The sequence below is a fragment of the Colletotrichum acutatum genome (assembly GCF_030867785.1).
Source record: "Colletotrichum acutatum strain CBS 112980 chromosome Unknown BDZ83scaffold_86, whole genome shotgun sequence".
In the NCBI taxonomy this organism is placed as follows: domain Eukaryota; kingdom Fungi; phylum Ascomycota; class Sordariomycetes; order Glomerellales; family Glomerellaceae; genus Colletotrichum; species Colletotrichum acutatum.
In genome coordinates this window covers 19,006-37,956 of record NW_026849080.1, presented here as the reverse complement: position 1 = coordinate 37,956, position 18,951 = coordinate 19,006, and the positions used below count along the sequence as shown (strand labels likewise).

Here is an 18,951-nt window from a genome sequence, read left to right as displayed (position 1 = left end):
GGAACCGACACGCTAGTCAACGGGAGCTTCTTGACAGCGATCAACCTTTTTTTCACTATCACTTCAAACGACACTGACTGCCCGCCGCCTTTCTTTTATGGGTGGCGGACGGCTTGTCACCTCATGTTTTAATGTTTCGATTCTTCCCCAGCAGCACAAGGGTCGCATGGAATGCGAAGTCGATCTGCCCTTCATGCACGTCATTGGTCTTGATCACCCTGGGCAATCTTTAATATAACCAACAGTCTGGTCTATTAGACTGGCGGATCATGTTGAGGATGGGATCGCGTCAATTCCAGGCCCGATAGTTTTCGGACTGGCGTTGGCTTGAGTACCTGGCCAGCCACTGATGTTGCTGCAAATGTGCTTGCTGGCTGGAAATGATATTTACGAGATCTTTCGCAACGTCTTTCTCAAGGGAGGATTTAAGACGGAAATGATCAAGATGGATGATTTAGGGATTTACCGGAGTTCTCGTGATGGAACAAAAGTTTCACTCTTCTTCGAGTTGTTGATACCCCTATTGCTGTATGGTTGCCGACCGGGGTTGGACAGATCAAGCTGCGATTCTGAGGTTGCCCTTCTCGAAGGATCGACTTTGGCTTCCGCTTACTTGGTTTGTCCGACATTGCCCGTTCGGTAGGAGGACGCGATGGATTTGCTTTGATATTTTCGGACTGATGACCGTTTTGATTGAATGATGGCATGGTCCGAGACGACTTTGCCTTGCGAGGGGGGCTTGGAGGCCATTGAAAGGAGTTTTAAGGACTTGAGAGGCATTTACTGGTAGCATAGTTGAACGAATTCATTGACACGAGCTTATGGCTCTGTTCCATTAAACCCTTGCATTCTTCTATCACGCAAAGTGACAGGGACGTGAAATTCGGCTCATGATCCCACGCAGCATTGGCAATCCTGACCTCGTGATTGGGAAGAACCGGGAGGCGAGTAAGACAACGACCCCTCGGCCCTTCAAAAACAAAACCGTTGGGACGGAAAGCCCCGGCACGCCGACATTTTGATAAGCCTTCTTAATCAGCATTGCCGCTGTCAGACGGCCGGCTGATTCTGATTGGTCAAGGTGCAATCACGGCCCCCCGATATGCCGATTCAATCCGGGGACCGGGGGGTGTTAAGGTAGCCAGCTGCAGGGCCTAATTCCTAGTGGTCATATTTTCTTGGGACCTGTTTTTTTGCCCCATCACAGCTGTTGTCTGCATCAACCTCCCAACCAAGCTTTCTCGCCAGCAACATCGCCGGCTGCTCCAATCACACGGGCAACTTCGAGGGGGAAACAAGCGAAACACCAACGCCAACTGATCATAATGCCATCGCCCATGGCACCTCTTGCCCGCGTGCAGGCTCCTCTGCGGAGGGCTCTCGCCTCGTCGGCTCGCTCCCGAGCCTTTGCCACCGTTCCTCCCACCTTCGGCACGACATCCGAAGCTGCATCGCAACCCCCGAAAGCCCGCAGACCGACCTACTTCAAGGACAAGAGTCTCGCGTCGCTGGACGACTTCATCGCGAGCAAGGGCGACCCCGCGGCCCTCTCCGAGGCTGAGGCCTACGAGATTCGCACCGTTGAGGTCACGGGCCCGACGGGCAAGAAGAAGACCATCACCCGCCTCCCGGAGTGGCTCAAGACGCCCATCCCCGCCGGCAACGAGAACTACAAGTCCATCAAGAAGGATCTGCGCGGTCTGGGATTGCACACGGTATGCGAGGAGGCCAAGTGCCCCAACATCTCCGAGTGCTGGGGCGGCTCCTCCAAGAGCGCGGCGACGGCGACCATCATGCTCATGGGCGACACGTGTACGCGCGGATGCCGTTTCTGCAGTGTAAAGACCAACCGCGCGCCGGCGCCGCTGGATCCCCATGAGCCGGAGCACACGGCCGAGGCGCTGGCTAGGTGGGGGTTGGGATACGTTGTTCTGACGTCCGTTGACCGCGATGACCTGGCGGACGGTGGAGCGCGGCACTTCGCCGAGACGATTAGCAAGATCAAGGCCAAGAAGCCGAGCCTGCTGGTCGAGGCGCTGACGGGCGACTTCATGGGCGACTTGGACATGGTGAAGATTGTGGCGGAGAGCGGACTGGATGTGTACGCGCACAATGTTGAGACGGTGGAGGCGCTGACGCCGTATGTGCGTGATCGGAGGGCTACGTTTGCACAGAGCATCAAGGTGCTTGCACGGGTCAAGGAGGTGAAGCCTGAGATGATTACCAAGACGAGTTTGATGCTTGGATTGGGCGAGCAGGAGGAGGAGATTATGGATGCTTTGAGGCGTAAGTCTTCCAATTCTTCTGTGTTGTACCGTGACTGCTTTCCAGGGGAAAACGACTAACAATGGGAACTACAGAACTCCGCAAAGCAAACGTCGACGTCGTCACCTTCGGCCAGTACATGCGCCCGACGAAGCGCCACCTCAAGGTCGAGAAATACGTCACTCCCGACGAGTTTGAGATGTGGAAGCAGCGCGCGCTGGATATGGGATTCCTGTACTGTGCCAGCGGTCCTCTGGTGCGTAGCAGTTACAAGGCCGGCGAGGCGTTTATCGAGAACGTGCTGCGCAAGAGGGCGGGCGAGAAGGCTGGCATGGCCGCGAGCGGAAGGCTGGGCCAGACTGTTGCTCTGGAGGAGGGTTTCAAGACGCTTTAGACTGGGTTGTTGCCGTACTCTGGCAGCGAGGAATGAGGATGTACGATCTGTGAGGATGGTGATGAAATAGACTGGGGGATGAGATGCATAATTGTCAAAGGGGGGTTAGATGGCATGGTTGGCGTTAATATTTTGGGCTGGACGACGGGAACTTCATTCATCATGGGCATCGCCATCTTTCCCCCCTAGGTGGCACACTTTTCGACATGCAATCTAGGTGGATCTTAGACCTAGAAGAATATACGAATGCCGGGTGGTCTTCAACAATGGCCCCTGAGAGCTACGAAATCACTTCTCAGTCACATGTTACTCCGCATGTGCTGTGTTCAAAGGGGCCCACTGATCCAACTCACGCATGACGGATCTGGAGCAGTCTACCCGCATGATTCAACCTGACTTGTTCCTCCTTTTTCCTGTTCTACCAGTTCAAAAGGGTGGTCTTCGGCGCTTGTTGAACCACGATCATAACTCGGCCGGTGGATGAATCGTTGGAATTCTCAGGTGTAAGACCTCGAACCACCTAGTTGCCTCGTTTGTGGCTGTTCCTGTCAATCGCATACCAATCCAGGAACCCTCTGTATGAGCCAAGATCGGATTCAGGAGGCAGGAATCGAAAAAGTTCAGAGACGTTGGATCTCCGCATCTTCAGCTCGTAGAAGGGAGAAGAAGGCGTGGTCTTGGAAGGACGTTCCAATTTCCCGGCGTTCCTGATGCGCGTTCCATGTACAGAAACTCATCGGATAGGGCTGTTTTCTATGCGTTGAATCGGGGTTTAGTGCATGTGAATGGAGAGACACCTCAACGGTTAAGTTTTGAAGAAGGACACCATCATATATGTTTCTCTTGGTCTTCACCCCTTACCCCCGTGTTCCCTTCGAATTACACGGGGATGGTGAGGTATGAGCGCCTGAGAATGATGGCATACGCGGCTCATGTCTGCTTTGATCTTGGCGTTTTCAGCTGAACATTTTTACGGGGAGTTGTTGGCTTTGGGACTTAGCGATGCTACCCTCGTGCATCGATGAACGGTCGACAAATGCAGCAACCCAATGGCCAAGGGAGCGGCCAAGGATCTGGTAGCCGCAAAGCGCAAGAAAAGCTGGCCTGGACCACCCCAGGCCAGCAGCAATGCACTGTCCCGTCACTTTCCTTCCTAGGCCGGGGAGCGCTTGGCCCTGTTTCCTGTCAGCTTTCCCGAGAAGTTTCTTTTCCGTTCATCCTCGACGACATCCAAGAACTGCGATTATCGAAAGTTGAAACAAGCGAGGCCATAAATGTCCTTGATCAAGAATTAGCATTAACGTAGATCACGTTAGAGCATAGGCACCCGTTGGGGGTAAACGCTAACGGCAAACGTTCAGTCTCCCCTCGTTCCCACGCGATGAGTGGAATTCCACTTCATCCACTGGTTCCCTTCAGACCAAGACATCCTGGATCTCTCTTCTTGGTTGTTACTCGCCGCGAAATGCCCATCCCCTTGGGCCAAGCTCTCATGCTCTCCCACTTCTCTTCGCTCACTCACTCAACATCATCCACAGATCATCAGCACCAAAGCTGATCAGCAGCTGCATATGCATCCTGCAATAATGATGCGCGTTCACGGTCCGAGGGGGCGTCCCTCATTTCCCCCTCATTCATCATTTCCCGTCCCGACCTATCCCATACAGGCCTAGCACACCCTCCAATGCACTCCACTTCCCCCCTCGTGGGTTGCCGGTGAAGTAACCGTAGGCTGGATTTACACTAAAACAAGTGAGAAGCTTGCGTCCTTTGTAAAAGTCTGGCGTACCTGAACGGCGTGGACAGCCAGCCACAAGACGCCTTTTTGACGCCTAGCGGATGACTGCCTCGTCAGCGCGTTGGGCCGCGAAGTAAATATTGGAAGCTTTGCGTCTTTTTGATTGAATCTTGTAAACGAACAGATATGCAGCATTTCACCCGGTCATGGAAGAGGCAAGCAATGCACTCTGAGCCGGCACGATTACCTCTTCGCATCCGATGTTCATTTCTTTCCTGCATGACATAGCATCCACAGTCAAGTTGTCCGCCTGTCCAGCGTTGAGAAGCGAATTGAGTAAGACGCGCGCGGGGGAATGAGTGAGGGAGCGAAGCAGGACCAAAAGCTACGGGAAGCTAAGCAAATGAGACACACTTCTTTGGAGATTCTGCCCACGTTCATCCCCCCCAGTCTATCCCTTTTTAGAACCCTTTATGATAATTTCTTGGTCTATCAAGAAAAGAACGGCAAAACGTCCCGCAAAAGCGTGGTTCTTGGTCTCTGAGAGGCTGAGTAGCGTTGAACCCGTCGTTCCACGGCTCCCACAGCTCTCTCGACCTCGTCTCCTCCACTTCAGCCCAACTCTAATAAAGCATCCCGGGCTTGTCGCCCTTCACCCCTTGTCGCTCCGTCAACTTTGTTTCTTTTTTTTCCCTACGCCTATTCGTACTCATCGTCCACTTACTCGGGACGTCCGGGCCTGAGAGTGTGAGTAGTAATCTACCCGATCTCAAGGTTCGTCCCACTACTGGGGGTCCCTGAATGTCTATAGCTATCTGATCCGTTGCCCTTGTTGCTGATTCTGCTGAGAATCGCGCCACTCCTTTTTCTATTACTTGAATGACTTTCCTGCTCGCGCCTCTCTTTTTCCCTCTCTTTTGATCTTTCACCTTGCTGGTTTATTGTCCAGGAGGGGAAGTGACCACGTTCATTACACAAATCACCACATCGAGTCCCGAACTCATCCACTCATTGAAAACCCACCAGCGCAGTCTATCTCGCTCCTACTTTCACCACACTCATTCGAATTCCTCGTAATTATAGTATCTACACCTTAGTCGAAAAGCAAATCAACAGCCAAACCGTCAAAATGCGCGTCACAGCCGCCTTCTGGCTTGCGGCCGCGACCCTTGCCAAAGCGGCCTACTGGATGGAAGACATTGCTCACCAGGGCATCTCACCCTACCACCCGGACCCGAACTACAAGGTCTTCCGCAACGTAAAAGACTTTGGCGCAAAGGGTGACGGCGTGACGGACGATACCGCGGCGATCAACCTTGCCATCAGCTCTGGTGAGCGATGCGCGCCGGGCAAGTGCAAGGGCGAGACGACGTCGCCTGCTACCGTCTACTTCCCTCCCGGGTGAGTCTTGTGGAAGTGCCACTCAATTGAGCGAGAAAAGATGAGAGAGAGAATGAAGTAGCTGACGATTTGTTGTAGAACTTATCTCATTTCAGGTTCTATCATTGATTACTTTTACACGCAAATCATTGGTGATCCGACCGATCGCCCGGTGATCAAGGCCGTGGCCGACTTCCCCACCAACACCACCCTCGGCCTCCTCGACGGCAACCCGGTATGTAATGAAATGTTCGGAATTCTATGATATTCAGTCATGGATTAAATGCATTTTTTCAATCGTGTCAATTGCATTAGTTGTGTTGTGCGTGGAGTAATTGACTAACACACCCATCACAGTATGGCGCGAATGGCCTCAGCTGGGGAGCCACCAACGTTTTCTTCAGACAAGTGCGCAACCTCATTTTCGACACCACAGCCATTCCTGCCTCTGCTGCTGCTTTTGGAATTCATTGGCCTTCGTCGCAAGCTACTGCCATCACAAACTGCGAGTTCCGCCTTGCTGAGGGCGCGGCGAGTAAGCATATCGGCATCTTCATCGAGGAGGGTTCTGGCGGCCTTCTCAACGATCTTGACTTCTACGGAGGTCAATACGGAGTCAATTTTGGGAACCAGCAGTACACGGCGAGGGGGCTGAGATTTTGGAACGCCCAGGTAGCCATCAACCAGCTCTGGGACTGGGGCTGGACGTACAAGAACATCTACGTCGAGAACTGTGGCATTGGTATCCGTATGCAGGACAACAGCACTTCCTCGATCACTCTCTTGGACTCGGAGTTTGTCAACACCCAGACGGCGATTCGTACTAGCCGCGAGCCCGGTGTCACAGTTCCTGTCACGGCCGGCACTCTTGTGATGGAGAATGTTGCTTTCTCCAAGGTCCAGACCATCCTTCTCGGGCCCAAGAACAACACCATCATCGCCGGAACCTCGAGCGCCACCGTCTCACAGGGCTTTGCTATGGGTCATATTTACACCCCTTCTGGTCCTACGGACTACACTGGTTCTGACGCCGGCTACTTCCCAGTCTACCCGGCCCTCCTCGGATCCTCCACTAACGGCACGACAAAGTACTACGAGCGCTCGAAGCCGCACTATGAAGATGTCCCCTCAAGCCTCGTCATCTCGGCCCGCTCCTTTGGCGCTCGCGGTGACGGTGTGACGGATGACACCGTGGCCCTGAACAATCTCTTCAACTACGTCGCCTCGAACCCTGCCGCAGGCCTCCTCGCTTTCGTCGATGCAGGAACTTACTACGTCTCCGACACCGTCTTCGTTCCTCCTGGAGCTCGCATTGTCGGCGAAGCCCTGGCATCCATCATCATGGGCGGCGGCGAAAAGTTCCAGGATATCGAGAAGCCTCACCCCGTTGTCAAGGTCGCTATCCCGGGCCAGTGCGGAACGATCGAGTGGTCCGACATGATTGTCTCCACGCGCGGATCTGCCCCAGGTGCCAAGGTTATTGAGTACAACCTCAACACCGTTGGTGAGCCGTCTGGTATGTGGGACGTGCATATTCGTGTCGGAGGTTTCGCTGGTACACAGCAGCAGCTTAAGGAGTGCCCTACCACGCCGAATGCTACTGTGACCGCGGATACCATTGACAAGAACTGCATTGCGGCGTGGATGAGTATGCATATCACTAAGCCGGCTTCGTGAGTTACCCCTGATTTTGCATCCTCTGTTGTGAACTACGCAGGCTGACAATCTCAAAGTGGACTTTTGCAGGAGAACTGCTGGATCTGGACTGCCGATCACGACCTCGAGGACCCCGACTACAAGCAGGTCACCATCTACAACGGTCGCGGTCTGCTCATCGAGTCCACCGCCGGCAAGATCTGGCTGTCCGCCTCTGGAGTTGAGCACCACACGCTCTACCAGTACATGCTCTTCAAGACCAGGGACGTCTACATGGGCCAGATCCAATCCGAGACCCCTTACGTACGTATTCCTTCTCATGAAACCCTACTCCTCCACACGAAGTTGACCTTGACGATTAGTACCAACCCAACCCGCCAGCCACGATCCCCTTCCCCCGCGTCAAGGGCTACCACGACCCAGACTTCGAGACAGAATGCAAGGACGCCGACCCCAACGGCCCGCCCTGCAAGATGGCCTGGGGTCTCCGCGTCATCGGCAGCCAGAATGTCGTCGCGTTCGGCGCGGGACACTACTCCTTCTTCAATAACTACAGCACGGCGTGCTGCCAGATCGGCGCCGGAGCCAGGTGCCAGCAGCGCATCGTCGATGTGCGCGATGCGCCTGGTAACTGCACCGCGACGGATAACTTTGACATCTACAACCTGCAGATAGTGGGCACCACGGCCATGGTTACGCGGTACGGAAAGGATGTGGCATTCTACAAGGATAATATTGCTGGGTTCACGGCTGGTATTGCCTTGTATCAGCACTGAGATGTTTACTTCTTGGCTGTATAAGTAATGATGTTCTAAATTCTTTTTTGTCATCACTATACTGAGACAACATCTTCTTCGGCGTGAATGATACTGCTCAGACACCGTCTATCACACAGTGATGAGGCTGGACTGATGATATTAAACATCAGCATGGGTGTCGTTCATTTCCCGAATAGCTGCGCCATCCTTATGTCCTGCCAGCCAATCCTGAGATTCTACATGCGCGATCCTTGTCACTTTGATCCCACCCGCAGCTTTTAGCCTGCACCAGCACTGCATTCTCGACCACCCCCGGGGAGAGGATAGTCAAGAGACAGTGCGAGATTTGCGATTCCCGTCGAATAATTGACTTGGGATTCACACTGGGCAAATACCCTGCCCCCCTCTGCGGGAGTTAAAAACACAGTGGAGATTGGGAAAAAGGATAAAGGGAAACGACCGCCGCTCCCTTTTCTTGTGACAGCAGCAGGAGATGTCATGGAAGAAAGTCTTTCAGTGAGGAGTACCGACAACTGCTTTGGTCAATTTTCAAGAATGGATGGTATGCTTATATCGCATCGAAACAACATTGAACCGATGAATCAATTTCCCATAAACTTGAATGTTGTCTCACTTGCTGAATCCTCCTTCATGTATTTGGCATATTGAATGATGGCGCATAGCGGGTCTCTCTAATATGGACAGTATTTTTACAATACTTCAACATTCTGCACGATGCGATTTCCTCAACGAAAGAGTCAGTTCATGGAATCAAACTTTTATTATGGGTATCATGTCTCCGTCAAGATGCCGGTCCAACACAGCGCCCCTGAACATAACAGAGCAGCATCAGACCTCATACCACAACCTCCTCATGCTCGTCAACGCAACCCAGAGAGCCTCATCTGTCCTGATGTTACGGCTGCCCTGACCAGGCAGGATGTTGACCCAGTGGTCAAACAACTCCTTCGCCTTTGAAGGACCCATATCCATACCCTCGAGCTCCTTGTCGTTCAATGCCGCATACTCGATACCTCTGGGCCCGCCAAACGCAATAAGAAGATGCTTGAACTCCAGGGGCTCGGCGCTGGGGAAGGCCTCTGAGAGTGTGCGTCCGCGCTCCGAGGTACCGATACTGACGTCGTAGCCACCCTCGTACTTGCACTCCGTGAACAGCGCCGTCAGTGAGTTGGCGCGTCTGACCTGGTATCCCCAGTAAAAGCCGCCCTCCTCTCTCGGTGCCGACGGGTCGCACGCCTCGGCCTTTTGCGATCTCTGGTCCGGGTGGTACAGCGTCACGCGGGTGTTAGGCGGCACCTCGTCTTCGATGAGGACCTGGTCCTTGAGGCCGATATCGATCATGGTGCCCCTGGGCGTTCCCTTGCCGGCAACACCCTCGCGGTAGGGGAGCCATTCGGCCGGGTTCGGGTGGTGCGGCATCTCGAGCGAGGGCAGCTGGCTGGCGAGGCGCAGGTTCGGGTGGAGGGGGAAGAGCATCTTGCGCATGAAGGGCGGGACCTCGAGGTAGCCGAGGAGGTGCTCGAGGAAGTGGCAGGGATCGATGTCGCCGGTGTAGGCCTTTGTGTCGACGCTCTTGGGGCGGGATTCGGTCGGGCTGTCGTCGAAGATAACGATCTCATCGACGGAGAAGACGGCGAGAGCGCGGGCGATGAGGCCGGCTACGGAATTGCGGCGCTCAGCTGTGAGAGCACTGAGGAAGAGTCAATCTCTATACAAAAAACATTGGGAACGATTTGCGGTCATACTCTGAGAGAATACTGCTGGGAATTGCAACGGAGACTGTCCACTTGCGGCCGCTGCCGCTCTCTGAAGGGTCGACATAGCTGCCCTCGTCAGTCTTTCTTCTCTGCAGTGAATTAGCAAATGTCTGGGAAAAGTTGCCGAAGATGTGAATACCTTTGCTCCTTGGTCGTAGGCCATTTTGAAGGGAATTGGAGCGCAGGTAATTCTAGTAGCTCTGGAAATGTCGTCTCGAAGAAGAAATCGGGACAATGTTCGCAGCGTCCCAAAAAAGTTTCTGGATGATGGTCCCGCTATCGATAATCCTGGGGTAAATCCGGCAGAACTGCGGAGTCGAGTCTGGCCGCCTTCCTATTCAGGTTCCCGCCACCTTTCCGCTGGGACCAGGCCGCGAGCTATCCGTCAGCTACGCCGCGGCGTCTCTCAAGGGTTCCATTCTGTCTCCTTTCAACTTCGAGACACTTGCGCCAATCTACTAATCCCTCTCGTTGGTTTGTACCAAGTCATCGAAGCCATGAGTCTCATCAACATCCAGTCTGCCGGCCAGTGGCAAGGCATCCTGAGCGGTAACAATGTCGTAATCGCAGACTGTAAGTGGTTTTCTTAGCAGCCGTCCCCCGCGCATCCGAGAGATCGCTGACAAACACTATGACAGTCTACGCCGACTGGTGCGGCCCTTGCAAGCAGATCGCACCTCACGTCGAACGTCTCGCGAAAGAACACTCCAAGCCGAACAAGGTCGCCTTCTGCAAGATCAATGTCGACAGCCAGTCCACCATCGCCCGCACCCACGGCGTCAGCGCCATGCCCACCTTCATCATATTCCACGGCGGCCAGGCGATCGAGACCATCAAGGGCGCGAACCCGCCCGCCCTCACACAGGCCATTCAAAATGCGCTGAAGCTACCTGATAAGGGCGGCCGCTCCGCAGCCTCGTTCAAGACCCCCGGCCGGACGCTTGGCGGGGATAAGCCCGCGCGGGCGAGCCTCCAGCGGCCGTTTGCGTGGCATTACCGCGACATTCTGAGCAACATCATTACGTTTATTGGACTGTACCTGGTGTCTCTGTTTGCGGTACGTTGGTTCACGGTCGATCCGAAGGGGAGCAAGAAGAACCGCCTGCTGACGGACTGGTAGATTGATCCCCACAAGGCGGCCGAGATGTCGCAATTTAACCGCGTGAATCCGCCCCCACCGACGGTCAAATCCACAAAGAGTGCTGGCCCCGGCACAAGACAGCCGCCGAGGGGGCCAGCTTTCAAGACCCTGGCTGATTTGGGTGGTGATGAGTGATATAATCGATTACAGGCGAAAGGCGTTTGGGACTATTTATCTCAGAGTACCTAGAAACTCTACCAGGCTCGAAGAGCATCCTTCTATTGACTATTATACACAACAAATTCCCTGATGCGTTGCAAGCCGTTGAAAGCCTACTGACTTACATTCACGAAGCCATCGCGGCTATACATCGACTGAGTACGTTTCTCGTGATCAGCCATTTCAAATCGATAGAATTGAAGAACCCTTCGCGACTGTTTATGCGCTGGATGAAATGGCAATTGGGGCGCAAGCCAGATAGCATGGGGCTGAGCATCCGTATTGAACATGCTGCATTCTGCAGGCGTTTGTCTGGGGCCGCAGCTGCCTTCGGTCAACGTGAGGCTGGCGAATAGAATCTCTGTCGATGGGGCTTGTCCTGCTTATCCACCCCTCTTCCACTGACTGCCTGGTCTAGCGTCTTACCACTCCTCTTAACCTGGTTCCTATTTCTCTTCTACTTCACTGTTTCTGCCCTCGTTTTCTTCCTCTGCACATTTTCTTGCCCTCTCTCATTTTTCTTTGAATCAGATCTCCTGTCTCGGCTCTTGCTTCTGCTGAGACTCCTCCTGAAACTTAGTATAGCAGACTTCAAAGCTTTTCCAACCGGCTCCTTCGCCTCATATGCATCTCATTAATGTCCATACCCGGTTACTGGAGGAATTCCATGCCGATAAACCGAAGTATGCCATTTTATCACATACTTGGGGACCAGACAAAGAGGAGATAACTTTCCGCGAAATCAAGCAGGGCGACACAAACAAGCCAGGAATCGGATCCGTCAAGCTTGAAGGTTGCCTGCGACAAGCCAAAACCGATGGACTCGACTATGTATGGATTGATACTTGCTGTATCGACAAGACCAATGCCAACGAGTTGGGCGAGGCGATCAATTCCATGTTCCGCTGGTACCAGGAAGCAAAAACATGTTATACGTTCCTCCAAGATGTGCCTTCGAAGGACAACCCCAAGTGGAAATCGAAGTTTCGAAAAAGTCGTTGGTTCACGAGAGGGTGGACCTTACAAGAGCTGCTAGCCCCGAGCGAGCTCATGTTTTACAGTAGCGACTGGCAAGCTTTGGGTACAAAGCTGGAACTGTCAGAAGTCGTAGGAGGCATAACAGGCATCCCAGCACGATTTTTGCTGGGTGCTTCGAACCTACGCGAAGCAAGCGTGGCACAACGCATGTCTTGGGCTTCGAATCGAGAGACCAAAAGGGTAGAAGACATTGCGTATTCGCTTTTGGGTATCTTCAATGTTGTCATGTCACTGATATATGGGGAAGGCGATGGCGCTTTCATCCGACTCCAAGATACGATAATCAATGCCACCACGGACGATTCGATCTTGGCATGGGGCTTAAGGCCACAAATAGGTGTGGTAGATTCTAGAAATCGCCCCAGGGATCTGGTTGGGGGTATTCTAGCCCCTTCTCCTGCAGCATTTGCAGGCTGCGGGAACGTCACATCCAGGGAAAACCACACTCCGACAATAGAGGGGAACATTTTACGCGGTTACCTCAAATTGCGAATACGACTTCATTCTGATCGTTCCGGGGTCACATATGGCCTTCTCAGCTGTCGATACGACAAAGATGGTAGGGAAAGAGTTGTAGGGATTCCTCTTTCCCGCACTGCGCCTGGAGATTCAGGCGGCGAGTACATCAGACCAAAGAATAGCAAGACAACAATGTTGCCCGACGTGGCGTGTGATACCCCAGTGTCATCCATACACGCTTTGGCGTCAATAAGTCCCGAAGAAACTCGGGTGAAGGACTGTCGTTATGGATTCTCAGTCGAGAACATATTTGCTGAAGGCCTCGAGTTGATCGATGTCTGGCCGACTGATTGTTGGGACAAGGATAATGCTTTCTTCTATACTGGCTTGGACTTCCACAACGAATCGACTCAGCGAACATGGGCCAGATTTCGACCTGCTCATTCTGAGAATGATCTTAACGACTTCATACTTGCCCTAGAGCTCACATCGACCAAGAGTCATTCAGCTGCGAAGTGCCACGTCATGGTAGCATCAAGGAAGACGACTCTGAAGAAGATTGCATATGCTCCGCTCGTGGAAGAGTACACCTTCGGGAACGGGAGCGCCTATAACGGGACCATGAGTATCCAAGCAAAAGTTTCTAGACAACGACATGGGGCAGGTGTACATCCGGTCTATGCCGTGAGTGTGGTTCCGCAGAGCAGCCAGCCCAAGTCCACCGTCAATTTGACGTCTGAGATTGAGCTTCTCGATCACAGCATGAACGTGCAGAGCATCTTCCAGGAAAGTCAAGATATAACGCCAAAGCTTAACAAGTCGATTAGTTCCATAGAGACCGAGGCAACGGCTCTTGATTCCGCTAAAGCACGACTCAGGGATGTACAGCGGCAGCTCGATCAGCTAGAGGCAGAGAAGAAAGATCTCATGCAAAAAAAGGAAAAATCCGAAATAAGGCTAGAGTCGTCCTCCCGAGACAAGGAAAAGTACGCTTCAATAGAGAAGAAGTTGCTTCAAACACTTTTCACGGCGCAAAGTATGCACGCGGCCAGCGGAGAGAAGAGGGCTTCGAAATGGAAAGACTCAATTGTGACCTATCTATCCGAAGATCTTTTCAAAGCCAAGAAAAAGCAAAACGCAGCAATTCAATCCATGGAGGACGTATTGCAGAGGACCTTTCTGCAAGCAGTCGTCAAAGGAAACATAGCCGCGATGCAGTTTCTGAAGAAATCCCTTCCAAGCCTCGACTTCAACGATTCTAAAGGGCGCGGTGTTCTAGCCTGGGCGATTGTCAAAAAGAACCTGTCAGTTGTGACTTGGCTGATAGAGAACGGCGCCAGCATCAACGCAAAGGATGGCTACAAGATGACACCTTTAAATTGGGCTTGCTCGGAAAACTTCTTACCAGCTGTCCGGCTCTTACTTCACTGGGGCGCGCATACCGAAGACATGGACCAGGATGGTCGAAGGCCTTTGCACGTTGCCATTCGAAAAGACAACCTTTTGCTCGCACAGTGGCTGTTGGATCGTGGAGCAGGTATTGAAGCCAAGACGGAAAATGACGAAACGCCACTGGAGCTTGCGGTCTCGGGAAAGTCCATGGCATTGATAAACCTGCTCCTCGATCGAGGCGCAGATCTCGAAGCACCGGGTTCGCGTGGCTCGACTGCTCTGTCTAGAGCTGCCAGGTACGACGATAGCCATGACAGTGCTCTCCTGCGTGTCTTGATTAATCGTGGAGCCAAGATCAAAGCACGCAGCAAAGACAAGAAGTGGACACCCTTGCATTATGCAGCAGCTTATGGGTGTACTGAGGCTGTGGAATTGCTCCTCAGGGAAGGGGCAGACGCCACGGCCAAGAGCTCGTCAGATGTTACTCCGTTGATGAGTGCAGCCGAGAACAGAAGAGACTCTGGGCCTCTCCGCTCGTTGATAGACCACGGCTCGGGCAACGAAGTAATTGAGAGCATGGGGGAAGCATTGCTAGCCTCAGCGGCACGATATGGATGCGCCGAGTCTGTCAAGTTGCTGCTCAATCGGGGGGTTTCTATCGAGTCTAAAGACGAAGATGGATGCACACCTCTAGCAAATGCGGCTGAGGAGGGAAACAAGAAGACGGCCGAAGCACTGATTAAACGAAAAGCCAAAGTAGACTGCAAGGACGCGAACGGTCTGACTGCCCTCTCTTTAGCGGCGCAGGCTGGACACGTAAGCCTAGTCCAGTTGCTTGTAGAGGGTGGTGCTAGGATTGATCGGAAAGACGAGACTGACGGCCGCACAGCGCTGCATTGGGCCGTTCTGAAAGACCGAACGGCTGTCATTGAGGAGCTCCTGGAGAGAGGGGCCAACATCGAGGCGACTTCAAAAACTGGACACACTGCAATTTACTACGCCATTCGCAACGGCTTCGAAGCATCTTTCAAACTTCTCCTTGAGAAAGGCGCAAGTCTCAGCGTGGAAGGTCCCCATGGGAAAGCCCCTCTGGCGTATGCCCGGGATGTGGCTCAGAAGCATAAGAAGATAGCGAGTTTACCGGCAATGAAGGAAATCATCAGGTGTCTAGAGAAGCAAACCTCGGAAAAGGACAAAGCCAGAATTGAGGAGGCATGATTTTAATAGTAGTAGAATAGATGATATCAATGAGAGATAGACTGTTTCGAGTTACTTGACTTTCGTCCAAAACCACATGTCTTTGAAGCATTGAAGGTAGTCAATTGACAACCGCCATGAGCTCTAGTGAAATCGACTCAGACACGCTGTAAATATGTTAAGTATTTCTATGGATATTGTAGAACATCTCATCTCAACGGCTTTCAGCGAATAACGCAGGTTTATCCGTCAGATCATTGTAAGGTGAGCCTTTGTAGCAAGATACTAAGAAACCCCCACAGCTTAGAGCTTTGTAAGAGAAGTTGGGAACTCGAAGGCAGTCTATTCAAAATGACATGTGGAAATACCTAAGATACCTGATAGATAAAAGAGAAACTTACAAAGTAAAGCGCAATTGCACAGACTTAAACACAGAGTGAAAAGGCGAGTAACTCAGCTTTTCAGCCAACACAGGTTACTCGTCATGCGTCTGTCACTTCGTTGCTGCATTTGTTGCAGCTTGAGATCTTGAATACCTGGAGGTTGAATCTATGTAATGCTTGGTAGAATGACATTGGTGTCGAAGCCAATCGGGAGCGTTTCATTTCCAACAAGTGGGGCGCCGATCTTTGAGCTACCCAAATTTCAATGCTCCATGCGACAGCTCCTAAAAGGTCACGGGCGACTTTTCTCCTTGACAACTTTGCGTTGCCACCAATCCACAACCTAAAGGCAACCATGTTGACAGCAGGCGGCCTCCGAAATGCCTGTCCCAGCTGTCGAGCTCGACTATCGAGCTTGGCTAGAAATAAACTAGGTGGTTCATCTCCTGTGGGCCGACAGCTTCAATTAAGCTTCCCGCGACAGAGCAGCCTAGCTGCGACACGATCATTAGACCGACCTGCAAGCATTCGCAGGCCATTTTCGACAACATCACGAAGCTTGAAAGACCCCGAGTCCAAGAGTGACGATACCGAATCGCTCGCGCGCACCGCCGAAATCGAGAAGACGGTTCGAGAGGCAAGGCAGCGATTCCGAGATACGTTACCCAAGGGGTATCTCAGCGAGGAGGAATACACACTATACGAGCGGTGGTATGGTCCGCCTCTGAGGGAGACATCACCAGAGGATGTAGGAATAAAATACTTGAACGACGAGCATTCTGCAGGCGTTCGACGAGATAGGTCCGGTGGCCCAACTCTGCTGCGCCAGGTCCAGGGTGGCACACTGCAAGAGGTGCAGTACGCCCACAAGAAGGCGAAAAAAACGGCCGAAAACAACGATGAGCCGGTTTCGAAGACGAGCGATGAGCTTGCTGCTCCTGCTGAGGTCACAAAGCCTGACGCGACCGAGCAAGCACCGCCAGAAGGCAGCGACAAATACATCAACATGGTGGCGAGAAACAAGAGGGAGTATGACGCGCTCATGATGCTGCAGAAGGATTTCGAGGCCAATGCCCGCGCCGTGGAGGAGGAAAACAGGGAGATGCTGGAAGAGGACGAACTGCGGGACGAGGAACGGGAGTTCGAAGAGGAAGAGGAAGAAGAAGAAGATTTCGACGAGAGCCAGGATGGCATCCAGGATCAAGGGACTTCTAAACGGGCAGGACGTCTGCACCCTTTCTCAAGGGAGGGCCACTTCTCGACAAACCCGAGCACAGTTAGTCTGCCGTATGGCGGGTACATTGCACCGGTCACATCGATGCTCGACAGAACAGACATCAAGCACGTCAAGGAGGCTGCCGAGAAGGCATTCGGAGGCCCTGGTCTGCCGCACTCACCCGCTACGCCGGCATCCCAGATGGGCATGGAACAACAAGCCATCGGCATGGCTGTCTGGCAGAACAAAATGTCCGACATTGAGGCAGACGCCTTCGTGTCTGCCTTCCTGCCTCCTGCTTATGCCTCGGCCATGGGAAGCTTGGTCGAGGTTCGCAAACGCCTAGGCACGGACTGGCTGCGCAACCTGTTCAAGAACGGGAGTGGGCCTCGCGTTCTAGATGTTGGCGCTGGTGGTGCTGGTCTTTTGGCCTGGCAGGATGTGTCGCGCGCCGAGTGGGACGCCATGAAGTCCCGCGGGGAGGTCACTGAGAAGAACCCTCCTGGAAAGCAGAGTGTGGTGGTGGGATCGGAAAAGTTGCGGACCCGCGTCACCAAGTTCTTGCAGAACACAACTTTCCTCCCCCGTCTTCCCGACTACCACCACTCAGTCGAGAACGCGCATCTTCACCTGGATGCCAACGAAAATCCCCAGCCGAGGAAGATGTTTGACATCATCATCGCATCTCACCTGATGCTTCCTGTCAAGGAAGGCCACAGACGCAAGGCTATTCTAAACAATATCTGGTCACTTCTGAATCCCAACGGCGGTGTCTTGATCTTGCTGGAAAAGGGCCAGCCCCGCGGTTTTGAAGCCGTGGCTGACGTTCGCGAGCGCCTGCTTACTGAGTTCCTCGTCCCTCCTGGAGGTGAAAATCTTACCATGAGCGAAGAGAAGAACCCAGCGTTTGAGAGAGAAAAGGTACCTGGCATGATCATTGCGCCCTGCACAAACCACCGCGGGTGCCCGATGTACCAAGTTCCCGGAAAGAGTACCGGACGCAAGGATTTCTGCCATTTTAATCAGCGCTTCGTGCGTCCGCCGTTCTTGCAAAGAATCATGGGTGCCACACACCGCAACCACGACGATGTGCAATTCAGCTACATCGCCATCCAGCGCGGTGTCGCAGCAAAGGAGGGACCGCTCGCCGGCGCAGAAGCCGCCGACAGGGCCTTTGAGGGCTTCGAGACGTCCGAGACAGCACCTGACATGCTCTCCCTGCCCCGCCAGATCCTCCCACCCATCAAGCGTCGCGGTCACGTCACGCTCGATGTGTGCACGCCCAACGCGCAGATTGAGCGCTGGACCGTACCGAAGAGCTTCAGCAAGCAGGCATATCACGATGCGCGCAAGGCCAAGTGGGGTGACCTCTGGGCGCTGGGCGCGAAGACGCGCAACCGTCGCAACGTGCGTCTGGGCAGGCCCGAGGTTCTTGACGATGGCGGTCTTAGAGCTCAGCGCCAAAAGGCGGCTGCCAGCAAAAAGAAGAGAGTGATTGGTGTCGATATCAACGAGACGGGTGTTATTGGCTCAGATGAGGGCAGAACAACTGGACCGCAGCGCAAGACGAGCAGGAAGGCGGCTCGTCAGCAGCTGTTGAAGAGTCTGGCCAAGGCGGACGAGGAACAAGTGTAAGCTTGAGGTGTAATAATAGGATTATGTACAAAAAAGGGCGGGAAAAGTATTGTATCAAGACCACGAAAACCGAATAGACCTTGGATGGGCGGGAATAGAGGCATATCACGGTCTGCCTTGCCTTGGGTAGGCACACAGCTCAGAGGATTGGCTAACCACATCATGTTACAATACCACAACTCAATGATTTGACAACTCTTTCTTTCTCAAGGCCAAGCATGCAAAGCGCAATGTTATCTGATGTCTAAACCAAAAGTGGCGGGACCTGGTGTTCGACACCGGAGATGCATCGGCGAGCACAGGTCGAAGGAGGTACGATAACTGAAGGATCTCCGGCGACGGCTCCGCGGGAGTCGGTCACT

At 53.2% G+C, this 18,951-nt stretch overlaps 7 protein-coding genes across 7 annotated transcripts; 6 read left to right on the top strand and 1 right to left on the bottom strand.

The window, feature by feature from the left end:
• Nucleotides 1–1,325: 1,325 nt before the first annotated feature.
• On the top strand, nucleotides 1,326–2,659 carry BDZ83DRAFT_721699 (lipoyl synthase; the record flags this gene model as incomplete). The annotated part of the gene is made up of 2 exons (XM_060512404.1): nucleotides 1,326–2,286; nucleotides 2,361–2,659. The coding sequence occupies 2 exons, from the start codon at nucleotides 1,326–1,328 to the stop codon at nucleotides 2,657–2,659; spliced, it is 1,260 nt and encodes a 419-aa protein (XP_060362049.1).
• A 2,867-nt stretch (nucleotides 2,660–5,526) lies between these two features.
• On the top strand, nucleotides 5,527–8,209 carry BDZ83DRAFT_754716 (glucan 1,3-beta-glucosidase; the record flags this gene model as incomplete). Its single annotated transcript, XM_060514512.1, has 5 exons — nucleotides 5,527–5,798; nucleotides 5,877–6,012; nucleotides 6,135–7,450; nucleotides 7,511–7,736; nucleotides 7,796–8,209. 5 exons carry the CDS (start codon nucleotides 5,527–5,529, stop codon nucleotides 8,207–8,209), a joined length of 2,364 nt encoding a protein of 787 aa, XP_060362048.1.
• A 734-nt stretch (nucleotides 8,210–8,943) lies between these two features.
• BDZ83DRAFT_630287 (putative RNA methyltransferase) lies at nucleotides 8,944–10,210 on the bottom strand. Its single transcript, XM_060508817.1, has 3 exons — nucleotides 10,109–10,210; nucleotides 9,958–10,058; nucleotides 8,944–9,902 (listed from the first exon to the last, which is right to left on the bottom strand). Exons 1-3 carry the CDS (start codon nucleotides 10,130–10,132, stop codon nucleotides 9,041–9,043), a joined length of 987 nt encoding a protein of 328 aa, XP_060362047.1. The 5' UTR covers nucleotides 10,133–10,210; the 3' UTR covers nucleotides 8,944–9,040.
• Nucleotides 10,211–10,466: 256 nt separating this feature from the next.
• On the top strand, nucleotides 10,467–11,245 carry BDZ83DRAFT_584051 (thioredoxin; the record flags this gene model as incomplete). The annotated part of the gene is made up of 3 exons (XM_060505721.1): nucleotides 10,467–10,542; nucleotides 10,608–11,026; nucleotides 11,090–11,245. The coding sequence occupies 3 exons, from the start codon at nucleotides 10,467–10,469 to the stop codon at nucleotides 11,243–11,245; spliced, it is 651 nt and encodes a 216-aa protein (XP_060362046.1).
• A 648-nt stretch (nucleotides 11,246–11,893) lies between these two features.
• On the top strand, nucleotides 11,894–12,850 carry BDZ83DRAFT_535317 (heterokaryon incompatibility protein-domain-containing protein; the record flags this gene model as incomplete). Its single annotated transcript, XM_060503350.1, has 1 exon — nucleotides 11,894–12,850. A coding segment is annotated over one exon (957 nt), but the record flags the coding sequence as incomplete, so codon positions are not given.
• Nucleotides 12,851–13,978: 1,128 nt separating this feature from the next.
• On the top strand, nucleotides 13,979–14,662 carry BDZ83DRAFT_584036 (ankyrin repeat-containing domain protein; the record flags this gene model as incomplete). The annotated part of the gene is made up of 2 exons (XM_060505720.1): nucleotides 13,979–14,423; nucleotides 14,532–14,662. Coding segments are annotated over 2 exons (576 nt in total), but the record flags the coding sequence as incomplete, so codon positions are not given.
• Nucleotides 14,663–16,040: 1,378 nt separating this feature from the next.
• On the top strand, nucleotides 16,041–18,884 carry BDZ83DRAFT_630280 (mitochondrial small ribosomal subunit Rsm22-domain-containing protein). The gene has a single exon (XM_060508816.1). It carries the CDS (start codon nucleotides 16,094–16,096, stop codon nucleotides 18,587–18,589), a length of 2,496 nt encoding a protein of 831 aa, XP_060362043.1. The 5' UTR covers nucleotides 16,041–16,093; the 3' UTR covers nucleotides 18,590–18,884.
• Nucleotides 18,885–18,951: the final 67 nt, after the last annotated feature.

What these genes read in the sequence shown, in the direction of transcription:
- BDZ83DRAFT_630280 (XM_060508816.1), top strand. Translation starts at nt 16,094, where the DNA reads ATGTTGACAGCAGGCGGCCTCCGAAATGCCTGTCCCAGCTGTCGAGCT.
- BDZ83DRAFT_630287 (XM_060508817.1), bottom strand. Translation starts at nt 10,132, where the DNA reads ATGGCCTACGACCAAGGAGCAAAG. An exon ending in CCTACGACCAAGGAGCAAAG is followed by an intron (nt 10,059 to 10,108) that starts GTATTCACATCT and finishes AATTCACTGCAG; the next exon opens with AGAAGAAAGACTGACGAGGG. An exon ending in CCCAGCAGTATTCTCTCAGA is followed by an intron (nt 9,903 to 9,957) that starts GTATGACCGCAA and finishes ACTCTTCCTCAG; the next exon opens with TGCTCTCACAGCTGAGCGCC.